Here is a 12,797-nt window from a genome sequence, read left to right on the forward strand (position 1 = left end):
TGACTGGTATCCTTTCAGAGCGTTTTCCTACAGGAGCTTTAACTGAGAGTCTGCCTGAGGACTAATTCATCAGTATTACTGAGATTGTCATGGTTTGTGTTCTGAAAGAGTGGAGAATAAATACTGAGTTGGGGCTCTGGAGTCAAGAGGTCCCTGTATTTATCTGTCTTGTTGAGTATTGTCTCCAGTACCTAGCAGAGTGCCTGGCATGTGTCAAGCATTCCCTAATTATTTGTGAATGAATGAGTGAGCCCTAGTTTACCAGGAGGCTAATTCTAATCATACTGTCATTAATTGAAGATCATCACTTAAGTTATAATCCTTCTTATTACTGCAAACATTGGCAAACATTATTTACACAGTAAGTGGAGAATTCGGGCTTATTAGTAAATAGTTAACCAGGTTTGCTCTTAAAATTCTAATGTTATTAGTCATATTTTTTTTATTGAATGAGCCCCATAATACAGTGTTCTTGGTTTCATTCTCTCTGTGATTCAGTTTGCCCTCAAGTCTCTACTTTATCTGTGTGGTCCTTTTCAGTTGTAATGTCTGATAATTCTTTTGAAATTGTGATTTTAATTCTCAGTGTTCTCAGAGGCAAAGATTCTGAAAGCTGGTATCCCTAGTTCAAAGGAAATAAGTTATCTTTAAAGAGGTGACATTTCTTTTCAAAGTATGATGGTACCTCCAAAAGTAACAGCTTGTATGTAACTTCTGTGCTGGTGTTGACGGTCACATTGGTACTGCTCTGTTCTCTCTCGTCTAGATCCCGCAGGGCATGCACTCGAGCGCAGCAGGCTGAGCAGAGGATGGGCTTTGGCTCACAATGGGTCTGCCCTGGGTTGCAAACCCTGCCTGGGAGTCATTGTGACTTTCAGCTTTCTGTGTCTGCTGCAGGTGCCTCGTTAGTTCAGTGAAGGTGTGCGAAGCAAGAGAGTGAGGTCAGTGCCCCCTGCTGTGAGAGGAGAGAAGAGCAGAACCTCGTGACTAAATCATTAGTGGGAAGATAAGCTGGTAGACTCTCTGGCTCGCGGACTCATAGCTAGGTAATACAGGTTTGACTGTGCGGTGGAGATGCCTTCCGAGGGTAGCTGTGGGGTTCTGACAGTTTTCCTTCTCCTCCAAGTGATGGCACCTAGTGGAGAAAGGGCAACAAGGTTAGGGAGTCATTCTGGCCTCTCTTGCGTGGAGTAGGGTATGGCTTTTCTTTGGCTCTTCTGCAGCCCACCACACACACTGCTCTGTCCTCACTGCTAGATCCTCTCAACTAGTGGTATTTGACTTGGGCTGTAGTTGCTTCTGTGTTTTTCTTATCAGCTTGAATTAGAGGATGTTGGCAGAGAGCTTGCGAGAAGGTAGAGTGAAAAATGACAGGGCAGGGAGACTGAGGGCATTGGGAAAGGGGAGGAGACCCGCAGAAGAGAGTGAGTCAGGAGTTTTTCATGGACATGCCTCTGAAGTTAGCCGTCGCTTTGCGTCATGACAGGTAGTAACAGACGGCATGGCGCTAGGTGGGGAGTCTAGCTTTCTTCCCTTTCTAGTCACTTGGCCCTCATGGGCATGTCCCTTCAGGTTGTGTGACTTGCCTCCTTTGGTCTGGAGTTGCAGTGCTGCAAATTCTAGTAGATTCCTTTTTTTTTTTTTTTGGTAAATAACAGCTTTATTGAGATGCAACTCATATACTAGTAGTGTCACCTGAAAAGGAAACCCCAAGCCCTTGGCAGTCGCTCCTCGTGTCCCCAGAACCCACCCCAATTACTTAGTTTATTTGCCCATTCTGGACACTTCATATAAATGGAATCATGTCCTATGTGGCCTTTCGTGTCTGACTGCTTGTACTCAGCATGTTTCCAGGGCTCAGCCACGTTGTAGCATGTCAGCATTTCACTTTATTACTACGGAAACCTTCTGTGGGCTGTGTGGATATACCACGTTTTATTTATCCATTCAGCCAACATTTGAATTGTTCCATTTTTGGCTCTTATGAATAATGCTGCTAGATGTTTTGGTAGGTTAAGTTTTTCTATTGCTATATGATTTTATTTTTTTAGGTGTGGAATTGCTGGGTCACATGGTAACCATGTTTAACCTTTCAAGGAACTGCCGGACTGTTTTCCAAAGTTATTGAACTATTTTACACTGCCACTAGCAGTGTGTGAGGGTTTTGATTCGTCCATATTTTTGACAACATTTCTTGTTACCTTTACCTATAGCCAACCTAGCAGGTATGAAGTGGTATCTTACTGTGATTTTGAATTGCATTTCCCTGATGGTTAGTTATGGTGAAACTCTTTTCACGTGCTTATTAGGATGACCATTAGTGTATCTTTGGAGAAATGTCTGTTCAGATCCTTTGCCCATTGTTGTTGTTTTTTACTACTGAAGTGTGAGAGTTCTTTGTATATTTTAGATACATGTCCTTTATCAAATACATGCATTCTATGGGTTGTCTTTTTAATTTGTTGATGCTGTCCTTTGAAGCATAAATTTGAAAACTTAATATAGTTCAGTTTATTTGTTTTTCCCATAGTTCCTTGTCTTTTTGGTATAATATCTAAGAAGACTTTGCCTTACTTATGGTCACAAAGACTTAATACTATATTTTCTTTTAAAACTTCGTAGAATTCTTACAATTAAGTATAATTTTGGATTTTTGTGTATGGTGTGAAAAAGGACTCAGCTTGACCTTTCTGCATGTGGATAATCAGTTGTCCTAGCAACATTTGTGGAAGTGAGGTTTTGAATTGCCCCATCTGCTCGGATTTTCTGCCTGACAAGAAGAAACTATCTTCACCTTGGGTTTCATTTACTTACTACCCACATGGGTAGTAAGTAAATTTCATTTTTCTGCCCACATGGTGTATTCCACACAGCTGCAATGATATTTCCTTTCTATCATTAGACAGATTACATCAATGCCAGTTTCATGGATGGCTACAAGCAGAAAAATGCCTACATTGGTACACAAGGTAAGTTGGTTTGCCTCTCATAAGTTGCACCTTTTTTTTTTTTTTATTAGATTTATTTATTTATTAATTTACACAAGCACTGGGTACAGTCAGAAGTGCGGGAGGGTGAGAGAATTCACCAGAGCCAGAGCGGGGAGCAAAACAGGCAGACTGACGAATACACTGCTGAGGGGAGCAGCGGGCGCGGCAGGAGAGGTCTGCATGCCATGTGGGACCCTCGCCAGGTGGCCAGGGATCAAACTGGTGCTGCAGAGGCTACGGGCAGCTTCACAGCCCAGCGCTCAACCACTGCACCACCAGGGGAGGCCCTGCACCTTTTTTTTTTCTCTTAAGATTTATTTACTTTTTATACACAGAAGAACTGGGGTGTAGTCCATAATTGCGAGAGGAGTGAGAGGACTCACCAGAGACAGAGTGGGGAGCAGAACAGGCGGATTGACTGAAACACACTGCTGAGAGGAGCAGTGGGCGAGACAGGAGAGGTGAGACAGGAGTGGTCTGCCACGTCATGTGGGTCAGCTTCCTGGCGGGGGATCAAACTCAGGCCATTGTGGTGATAACGCTGAGCCTTAACCCCTGGGCCACCAGAAATGCCCCATAAGTTGCACTTATTAATGGAAATGATAACTTGAGGTGATATCAGTACTATTAGATCCTAGCCTTTCATAAAGGTTGGGGGTGATTGAGGAAGGCAGATAAAAGGAGTAGCATTTCTGAACCAGATGTGCCTGGAAACTTACCACATAGAAATAAACTGGAGATGTGAACACACAATACTGCAGAAGATTTTCAGATTGTTTCTTAGTATTGCCAACTCAAGGGAATGGGGCATCAGAACTCAGTGGCCAGTACCATGATCTTTATGTCCAGTAGGAGATCAGGAATGGCAGTGGGACTTTGCAGAAATCAAGTCCAATTTATGAATGAGAGTTGCTGTCCTCAGAGGCTTTTTCTGGTCCTTTTTTAAAAAAAAACTTTATTTATGCATACAAGAACTGGGGTGTAGACCAGTGGTGCAAGGGGGTGAGAGGATTCACCAGAGAAGAGTGGGGAGCAGAACAGGCAGATCTACTGAAATACACTGCTGAGGGGAGCAGCGGGCAAGTCAGGAGAGGTCTGCTGCAACTGTGGGTTGCTCCCTGGCTGGCCAGGGATCGAACTCGTGCTGCAGTGGCTGGCAACAGCTTGACAGCGCAGTCTCTTTAACATCTGTGCCATCAGGGAGGCCCTTTTTCTCACCCTTCTATGATGACAGAGCACACCAGTGGTGTTCTGACACTGATAGCCTATGCAAGCTCTGACAGTGAAGTGTACTGGGCTTTACAGGGATTTCAGATGGAGTTTCTCTAAGTGCTCCTGTGGGCCCCAGTACACCTTCTGATCAGGCCTCTGCCATTTCAGGGAGAATAACACCAGCTTGCTTTCAAAGAGGGTGAGAAGAATTCACAACACAGGAGGACATAACAGGCCACCATGTAGCCTTAACGCCATTTGACCATTGCAGAATATGGCAAGTCAGAGATCTGGTGATACCTCAGTTATCCACTGAGTATCTCCAAGAATGGGCAGACATTATATTGTGATATAGTGAGAAATGCATATTACCTGAGCTGTATATTGCTAGTTTTTTTTTTTTTAATTTATTTTATTTTTTTTTGCATAAAAGAACTGGAGTGTGGGCCAGAGGTGTCTGTGGGGGGCGGCGGTGAGTGGATTCAACAGAAACAGAGCAGGGAGCATAATAGGCAGATTATTGAAATATATTGCTGAGGGGAGCAGCGGGCGAGACAGGAGAGGTCTGCTGCACCATGTGGGGTAGCTCCCAGACGGGATCGAACTCAGGCCTTCACTGTGGTAGTGCTGAGACTCGTCCCTAGGCCACCAGAGAGGCCTTTTTGCTAGTTTTTAAACAGATGCTAATCACAAGAAACAAACCAGAAAAATCTAGATTGTTTTATATACCATGAGAAAACTGACTTCGACTCATCAGAGTTAGTACATGAAACACAAAAAAAGGGCATGGGGGGGCCTCCCTGGTGGCACAAAGGATTAAGCACAGCTCTGTGAGGCTGTCCACAGCCTCTGCAGCACGAGTTTGATCCCTGGCCAGGGAGCTACCCACATGGCACAGCAGACTCTCCTGACTTGCCTGCTGCTCCCCTCAGCAGTGTACTTCAGTCAGTCTGCCTGTTCTGCTTCCCACTCTGTCTCTGGTGGATCCTCACTCCCTGCACCTCTGGCCTGTACCCCAGCTCTTGTATGCATAAATAAACAAATCTTTTTTTAAAAAAAAGTAGACTAAAGAAACATGATAACCATAGGAAATACATAATTGGAACTTAAATAAGGATAAACAATTGTGACAAATAGAGAGTGTGTATTAGATAATATGATTATATCAATGTTCAGTTGCTTTAGTGTGATAATGGTAAATACAGTATTCTGTAGGAAATGTCCTTGTTCTTCTAAAGATGTGCTCAAGTATTTAGGAGAGAAATGTCACAATGTCTGAGAATTAAAGGTTTTTTTTTTTTTTTTTTTTTTGTGGTACCCTCGCCGGTGGCCGGGGATTGAACTGACGCTACAGAGGCTATGGGCAACCTCACAACCCAGCACTCAACCCCTGCACCACCAGGGGAGGCCCAAGAATTAATTTTTTTAATGGTTCAGTAAAAAAGAAAAATACAGAGAAGTAAACATTGCAAAATAATAGCTTTGGAGCTAAAGTAGGGGCTTTGTTAAACAAGGTGGACTTTGGGGCCTCCCGGGTGGCACAGTGGGTTGAGCGCAGCGCTGTGAAGCTGTCCGCAGCCTCTGCAGCGCAGGTTCGATTCCCAGCCAGCCAGGGAGAAACCCACATGGTGTGACAGACCTCTCCTGCCTCGCCTGCTGCTCCCCTCAGCAGTGTCTTTGGTCCATCTGCCTGTTCTCCCCACTCTGTCCCTGGTGAATCCTCTCACCCTCCGCGCCTCCGACCTATACCCCACTTCTTGTATAAATAAATAAAAAATCTTAAAAAAAAAAAAAAAGAGGGTGGACTTTGGATGGATGAGTTTTTGGAGGATAAGGGATGGTTCTCGAGAGCCTCAGAATGCTCTGGTCTCTAGGTTTAGAAGGCAAGGACACTGCTTACTTGGACTTGCCTGTATGTCCTTGCAGGCAGATCAGCCAGATCTAACCTGAGTCTTAGTGGTGTCTGGGTGATCAGGCTTTGATCAACAATACCAGTTTTGCCAGTGGTTTGAATGTGAAAAATATATGAGAAATGCTGCGGAGCCAGAGTAGGGGGAAATGAACCAGGCTGGGAGTCAGATGAGGAAAGGGTACTCTTATCTTCCTGATGTGTGTACTATGGTAATGCACGTCCATTGTAGAAATTTAGAAAATGAAGATGAAAATCACTCATAATCTTAACACCTAGAGATAATGTTAACATCTTACTCTCGTTCTTATTCTTTTTCTATGCATACTAATAGATATTGATATAAAAAATACTTAACAAAAGGAACTCTTTTTTTTAAAGATTTATTTATGCATACAGGAACTGGGGTGCAGGCCAGAGGTGCAGGGGGTAAGAGAATTCACCAGAGACAGAGTGGGGAGCAGAACAGGCAGACTGACTGAAATACTGCTGAGGGGAGTAGTCGGTGAGTCAGGAGAGTTCTGCTGTGCCATGTGGGTAGCTCCCTGGCCAGCTGGGGATGGAACTCATGCTGCAGAGGCTGCAGATTGCTTCACAGTGCTGTGCTTAACCCCTTGCGCCACCAGGGAGGCCCAGGAACTCTTTCTATACATTATCTTTTCTTTATTTTATAGTACTTTGTGAATACCTTTCCATAGCAAAAAGATCTTACAACATCACCTTTAATGACTGCTTACATTAGAGGTATGACCCAATTTAACTAATTATCTCTTTGTAAGTCATCTAGCTTGTTTCCAAGACACTTCACATGGTTTTGCCATTGTCCTTCTGCAAAGAGTAAATTTCAGTATCATAAAATATTAGTACTTGCTAAGACTTCAGTGACTTCTGGGATAAAACCAACCATTAGTCCTACCCTACTTCCCTGAAAACCGGGAAAGGCCCCAGAAAGTACAAGGAATTATCCTGAGTTGTTACTCCCTTGACTGAAAAAGAGTATCTTCAAAGACCCTGCTGAGTGCCCAGCCCTGTGAAGATTCTAATTCTGAAAGGAGAGCTTGTCTTCAGCACCATGTTTGCTGAGACCTGCTTCATTTCTGCAGAGTAAAATGACTTTACTATACTTTAAATGGTTAAACTCTTTCTGTCCAGTTGTGCCATCAAGAGCTGAGAGGAGAGGAAGCCCTATATGCAGTGGTGGTTAGAGAAACCCTCAAGGAAGAGACATTATTTGAAAATGGGTAGAAAGTGAATGGCATTGGTGGTGAGAGCTTGAGCAAAGGAATAGAGGCAGAAGTGAGTATGGTGTGTCTATTGTGGTGAAGCAGCTTTTCAGAAAGATTAAACTGGCAGGAGGGGCCTCCTGGTGGCGCATGGGGTTAAGCACAGCACTGAGAAGCTGTCTGCAGCCTCTGCAGCATGAGTTTGATCCCCGGCCAGCCAGGGAGCTACCCACATGCCGCAGCAGACCTCTCCTGTCTCGCCCGCCTCTCCACTCAGCAGTGTATTTCAGTCAGTCTGCCTGTTCTGCTCCCCACCCGGTCTCTGGTGAATCCTCTCACCCCCGGCACCTCTGGCCTGTACCCCAGCTCTTGTATGCATAAATAATCTTTAAAAAAAAAATAAAAATAAACTGGCAGGAGTATCCAGAATAGACTGCAGAAGAGATCTCTTTAGAAAAGTAAGCCAAGGGCCTCCCTGGTGGCGCAGCGGTTGAGTGCTGGGTTGCGAAGCTGCCCGCAGCCTCTACAGTGCCAGTTTGATCCCTGGCTGCTCCCCTGCTCCCAGAGGAGGGTCCCACATGGCGCGCAAACCTCTCCTACGGCCCGCTGCTCCCCTCAGCAGTGTACTTCGGTCCTTCTGCCTGTTCTGCTCCCTGCTCTGGCTCTGGTGAATTCTCTCACCCTCCCATGCTTCCGACTGTACCCAGTGCTTGTATTTAAAAAAAAAACTTTAAATAAATAAATAAACCTGGAGCTTCCATCCTTAAAAAAAAAAAAAAGAAAAAAGGAAAAGTAAGCCAAGATGCTGTTAAAGTAAGTCAGACAAAAGAAGTCCTAAGCCTTGTAGCAGCAAAATTGCTTAGGAAAACCAGGATGGGAAGAGAATGGGGACAAAAGCACAAAAAAAGAAACATTTCAGAGCCTCCCTGGTGGTGCTAGTGGTTAAGTTGCATCACTATGAAGCGATCTGCAGCCTCTGCAGCACAGTAGGAGTTCGATCCCAGGCCAGCCAGGGAACTACACACATGGCGCGGCAGACCTCTCCTGCCGCGCTCGCTGCTCCCCTCAGCAGTGGATTTCATCAGTCTGCCTGTTCTGTTCCCTGCTCTCTATCTGGTGAACCCTCTCACCCCCTGCACCTCTGGCCTGTACCCCAGCTCTTACATGCATAAATAAATATTTAAAAAAAAATTTCAAAGGCAAAAAATTTCTAGGACTTGGTGATTGCTTCTGGGCGATGAAGGAAATGAGTAATTCAGAGTGGACCAACTTTTTAAGACGGAGTGATTTAAGAATGCCAGAATTGATAACCGATGGAAAAGTAGAGAGATAAAGTTAATTTTGAAGGAGGCTATTAGATCGCAAGCATGTTGGGTCTGAGATGAGGGGACACAGAAGGGGAATGGTTTCCTAGAGAGGCGAGATGTAAATAGCTAGAGACACACCTACCTTGACCCTGTCAGCCTGGATGTGCAGTCAGAGCCCGGATGAGAAGGCTCTCAGAGAGTGGACAGCAGCGCTTCTCCAGCTGCTACTACAGCTTGCCTGGGGAGCAATGACGCGCAGACTGTACATCACAACGTTCTTCACTTGATGCTGGCGCTGATGGACCACTCGGAAGAGCAGGGATATAGCAAGGAGAACAGGGAGCCAGCACCCATGCCTTGGGGTTAATAGCTCGGAAAACACACGAGCCTGAGAAGGGAAGAAGTACTCCCCAAGTTCACAGTCCTTGTCTTTTCCATTCTTTCCAGGCCCTTTGGAGAATACCTATCGAGACTTCTGGCTCATGGTATGGGAGCAGAAAGTCTTGGTGATTGTCATGACCACTCGGTGAGTTGATCCCTTCTCTTTGCACTGTACCCCCTTCCATCCTGACCCAAGGGTGGTGATTCCAGAGGGGAGTTCAGCTCTTAGGAGAAATGAGGATTAGGAAAGCTATGGCAAAAAAGTTGAGATGTCTTAGCCTTGTCTTAGCTGACTTCAAGTTAACCCAGGCAGGGTCTGGTGGAGATTGCTAGTCCTGACCTGTTAGACCTTTAATTCATGACTCTGCTGACCCTGTGCAGTGATGGTCTGTTCTGAGGTCCTGGCCTCAGCCTGAAGAAGTATTGGGAAACATGGGCAGTTTGCTTTGGATCCGGCCCTCACTTCTGAAGGGTGGCTGTCTTCTGTTTTCCCTTTGCTCTCTTTTTCCTGCTACTTTTGACCATTTTTCCTGCTCTGCTCCTTCTTATTTCCACCTGCAGAACTGTAAAAAAGAGGCGAAAGGTGAGAGGCAGGAAGCTCTTAAAAGAAAGGAGTATTTTTAAATGTTGGTTTACAAATCAAATCTGCCCAAACTTCAGGAATTAACCCATTTCATTAGTATCATCATCATCATCATCTTTATGATAGCTATAACCTACTTCAGAAGAGGAGAAAACCAGTTAATGAGAATATTTGCTCAGTTCCCTTCCTGAGGGCACTATTCAAACCGCCTGTGATTGGGAGAGCTAGTGGGAGAGAACCAGCTTGGAGGACTTCGGAGCCCCTGAAGGGGTGAGGTGAACTTTAGATCTTGACACAAATCTGCTGGCTCCACGGGAGTTGTGTCTTTCTCACTTGCCTGTCACCCACGGGCCCTTGGGGGGAGAGAATGAACAGTGTTGAGATTAAGGGCTGGGAGTTCAAATGATAAAAAGAAATGTCTGCTAAATGAATACATGCAGAAACTGTAGCTGGTTTTTTTTTTTTTTTTTTAAGATTTATTTATTTATTTATGCATACAAGAACTGGGGTACAGGCCAGAGGTGCAGGGGTGAGAGGATTCACCAGAGACAGAGTGGGGAACAGAAGAGGCAGACTGACTAATACACTGCTGAGGGGAGCAGCGGGCGAGTCGGGAGAGGTCTGTTGTGCCATGTGGGTAACTCCCTGGCCAGGGATCGAACTTGTGCTGCAGTGGCTGTGGATAGCTTCATAGGTTGCTTCTTAATCCCTTGCGCCACCAGGGAGGCCCAACTTTAGCTGTTTTTACACATTTAGAATCAAAAGGCTTCCTGGCTTTTTCACCAGGAAGCTAAGGTCTACACTAGGAGCAATGTAAGACAGGATATTGCTGGCTCGGGGGAGCAGGGTCTCTGCTGTGGAGAGGAAGGATAGAGGACTTACTTGCTCTGTTGTCTCCAGCTTTGAGGAGGGCGGCAGGAGAAAGTGTGGCCAGTACTGGCCTTTAGAAAAAGACTCTCGGATCCGATTTGGCTTCCTCACAGTGACCAATCTAGGCGTGGAGAACATGAACCATTATAAGAAAACAACGCTAGAAATTCACAACATAGAGGTAAATCCAGGATTCTCTTTTCTTACTTTTTTGAATGTGGGGGAGAACCTTTACCGGAAAGAAAACCTCCGAAGGGAACAGGCAGGATGGTCATCCTAGAGCCAGTGTAGCCAGATGGTCTCAGCGCAGCAGTGACATTGCTTAGGAATGAGACTGCCAAGAAATCTGGACCCCATAGTATAGGAATTCTGTGCCCTCTCTGGACATTTAACCTCTCCTTTGGGTCCATAGTGGGTTAAGGGGGGTAGGCTGGAATCTTGGTGGTGGGAGGATCCCGGGGTTGCCAATCTGAAAAAAGCTTAGTCAGGGGCAAGCAGAAATGACCTCGTTCACTTTTGCTTCTTTATTCGTTCAAGGAACGGCAGAAACGCCAGGTGACCCACTTTCAGTTCCTGAGCTGGCCAGATTATGGTGTCCCTACCTCGGCAGCTTCCCTCATTGACTTCTTGAGAGTGGTCAGGAGCCAGCAGAGGCTGGCCGTCAGCAGCGTGGGCTCACGCTCCAGGGGGCAGTGCCCTGAGCCCCCCATTGTGGTCCACTGCAGTGCCGGCATTGGCAGGACAGGTAATGTACCTGATGTGACCTCGCAACATTGATAGGCCTTGAAGGTGGAGACGAATATGAAGCTTAGTGTCGTTTTTTGAGAATTTGATCCACTGATGGTGAACTGCCATGAAAACTTCCTCTTTGAGTGGCCCCAGTGCTAGGTGTGCTGGCCAGAGTATATGCCCGACAAGCCAAGCCCTTTCGTGTGTCCCATCTGCATGCTCACTCTCACCTGGGTAGCCCAGGTTGCTGAGCTAGGCTGCCGCCACATCCCATCCCCCACCCCCAGCTGTGTTTTCCATCCTGGAGCCCGCAAGCAGTCTGTGTCCGAAGGGGCTATGCACTGCAGGGACTACTGGCCTTTCAACTGAGGTGGGTGCCTTTGGGGAAAAGTCAGGAAGAATGTTCGCGTTACGTTTCTGTGGAGAAGTGGCGGTGGCTCTGAAAATCAGGTCTGGGAAGTGGAAGTCCTGTGACATGTCCGTCTGGGATCGCAACAGGCACTTCTCTCCTCCTCTGTCTGTTGTCCATCTATATACAGCTGGCATTTCTCTGGCCTCCGACACTCCCTCTGACCGCCTCCTCGCATCCTCTCGGGCCTTAAGTCACCGGATGTCCTGCCAGTAGGCATCTGCCTTTGGGTTCTTGTGTGCAGTCACGCCTGGGCTACTTGGTGAAGGTGAGAGAGGAGAGACGGGCCAAGTGTGACCACACCCTTCCTCTCCTCAGGTACCTTCTGCTCCCTGGACATCTGCCTGGCACAGCTGGAGGAGCTTGGCACCCTTAACGTGTTCCAGACGGTGTCTCGCATGAGGACCCAGAGGGCCTTCAGCATCCAGACCCCTGAGCAGTACTATTTTTGCTACAAGGCAATCCTGGAGTTCGCAGAGAGAGAGGGCATGGTGCCCTCCAGCCACGACCTCCTGGCCATGGAGAGTCAGTAACTGTCCACAGGCCTCCTACCTGCTGGCCAGCCTTCTCCACCGCGGACAGCGCTGAGCCTGTAGGTCGCCCTCAGTTATGTTGAAGCCATGGACCAACCTCTTTATTGTGTCTCCCGGCGCACGTGTGCACGCAAGGCAGCCTTTCCCTTTGGCTAGACAGATGTGGTGACGTTGCCACTAGAAAGGGCCAGCAGCAATGTGTTCTGAACTCCCAGCACCTGCTATTGAACTGTGCCTTATTAAAACCAAATTGTGGCTATCCATTTTTGCCAGGGCCCGAGGTAAGGGGGGAAGGATCCTCCCTCACCCTTTCCCGACGCCATTCTCTTTCTCGGGTCTCTTTCCGACTCCTTCCCCTTTTTAGGATTTGCCGGGGAGGTTTGGTGCGCACCCACCTTCCTTCCCGGAGAGCTTGACCAAGTTACATAGTTCGAGGAACGTCCCGAGTGCCAAGCACGGTTATACGTAGGGCGTGTATCCCGGTCTCCTGTCACTGTGTGTGTGCGCGCGTGTATGTGCACGTACGTGTCTGGGTCCATGTGTACGTGTGTATATAATATATCCTGTACGTGATGCTATGGTCGTATTCTATAAAGACATATACACAGAGACGCTCCTTTGTAGAATTTCCTGGGGTTCCGTGTTGCAGTT

The 12,797-nt window shown here is 46.7% G+C and overlaps 1 protein-coding gene across 1 annotated transcript in view; it reads left to right on the forward strand.

Annotated features, from left to right (window-relative positions):
• PTPN9 (protein tyrosine phosphatase non-receptor type 9) overlaps nt 1-12,271 on the forward strand; it is a gene marked incomplete at its 5' end in the record, with an annotated part of 71,540 nt that extends 59,269 nt beyond the window's left edge. Inside the window, 5 exons of the mRNA XM_084240355.1 lie at nt 2,903-2,969; nt 9,089-9,167; nt 10,506-10,656; nt 11,013-11,220; nt 11,932-12,271. Of these exons, the coding sequence (XP_084096481.1) occupies nt 2,903-2,969; nt 9,089-9,167; nt 10,506-10,656; nt 11,013-11,220; nt 11,932-12,146 (720 nt within the window). The 3' untranslated portion in view covers nt 12,147-12,271. The remainder of the gene's footprint in view (nt 1-2,902; nt 2,970-9,088; nt 9,168-10,505; nt 10,657-11,012; nt 11,221-11,931) is intronic.
• Nucleotides 12,272-12,797: the final 526 nt, after the last annotated feature.

The sequence above is a fragment of the Talpa europaea genome (genome assembly GCF_964194135.1).
Source record: "Talpa europaea genome assembly, chromosome: 8".
NCBI lineage: Eukaryota > Metazoa > Chordata > Mammalia > Eulipotyphla > Talpidae > Talpa > Talpa europaea.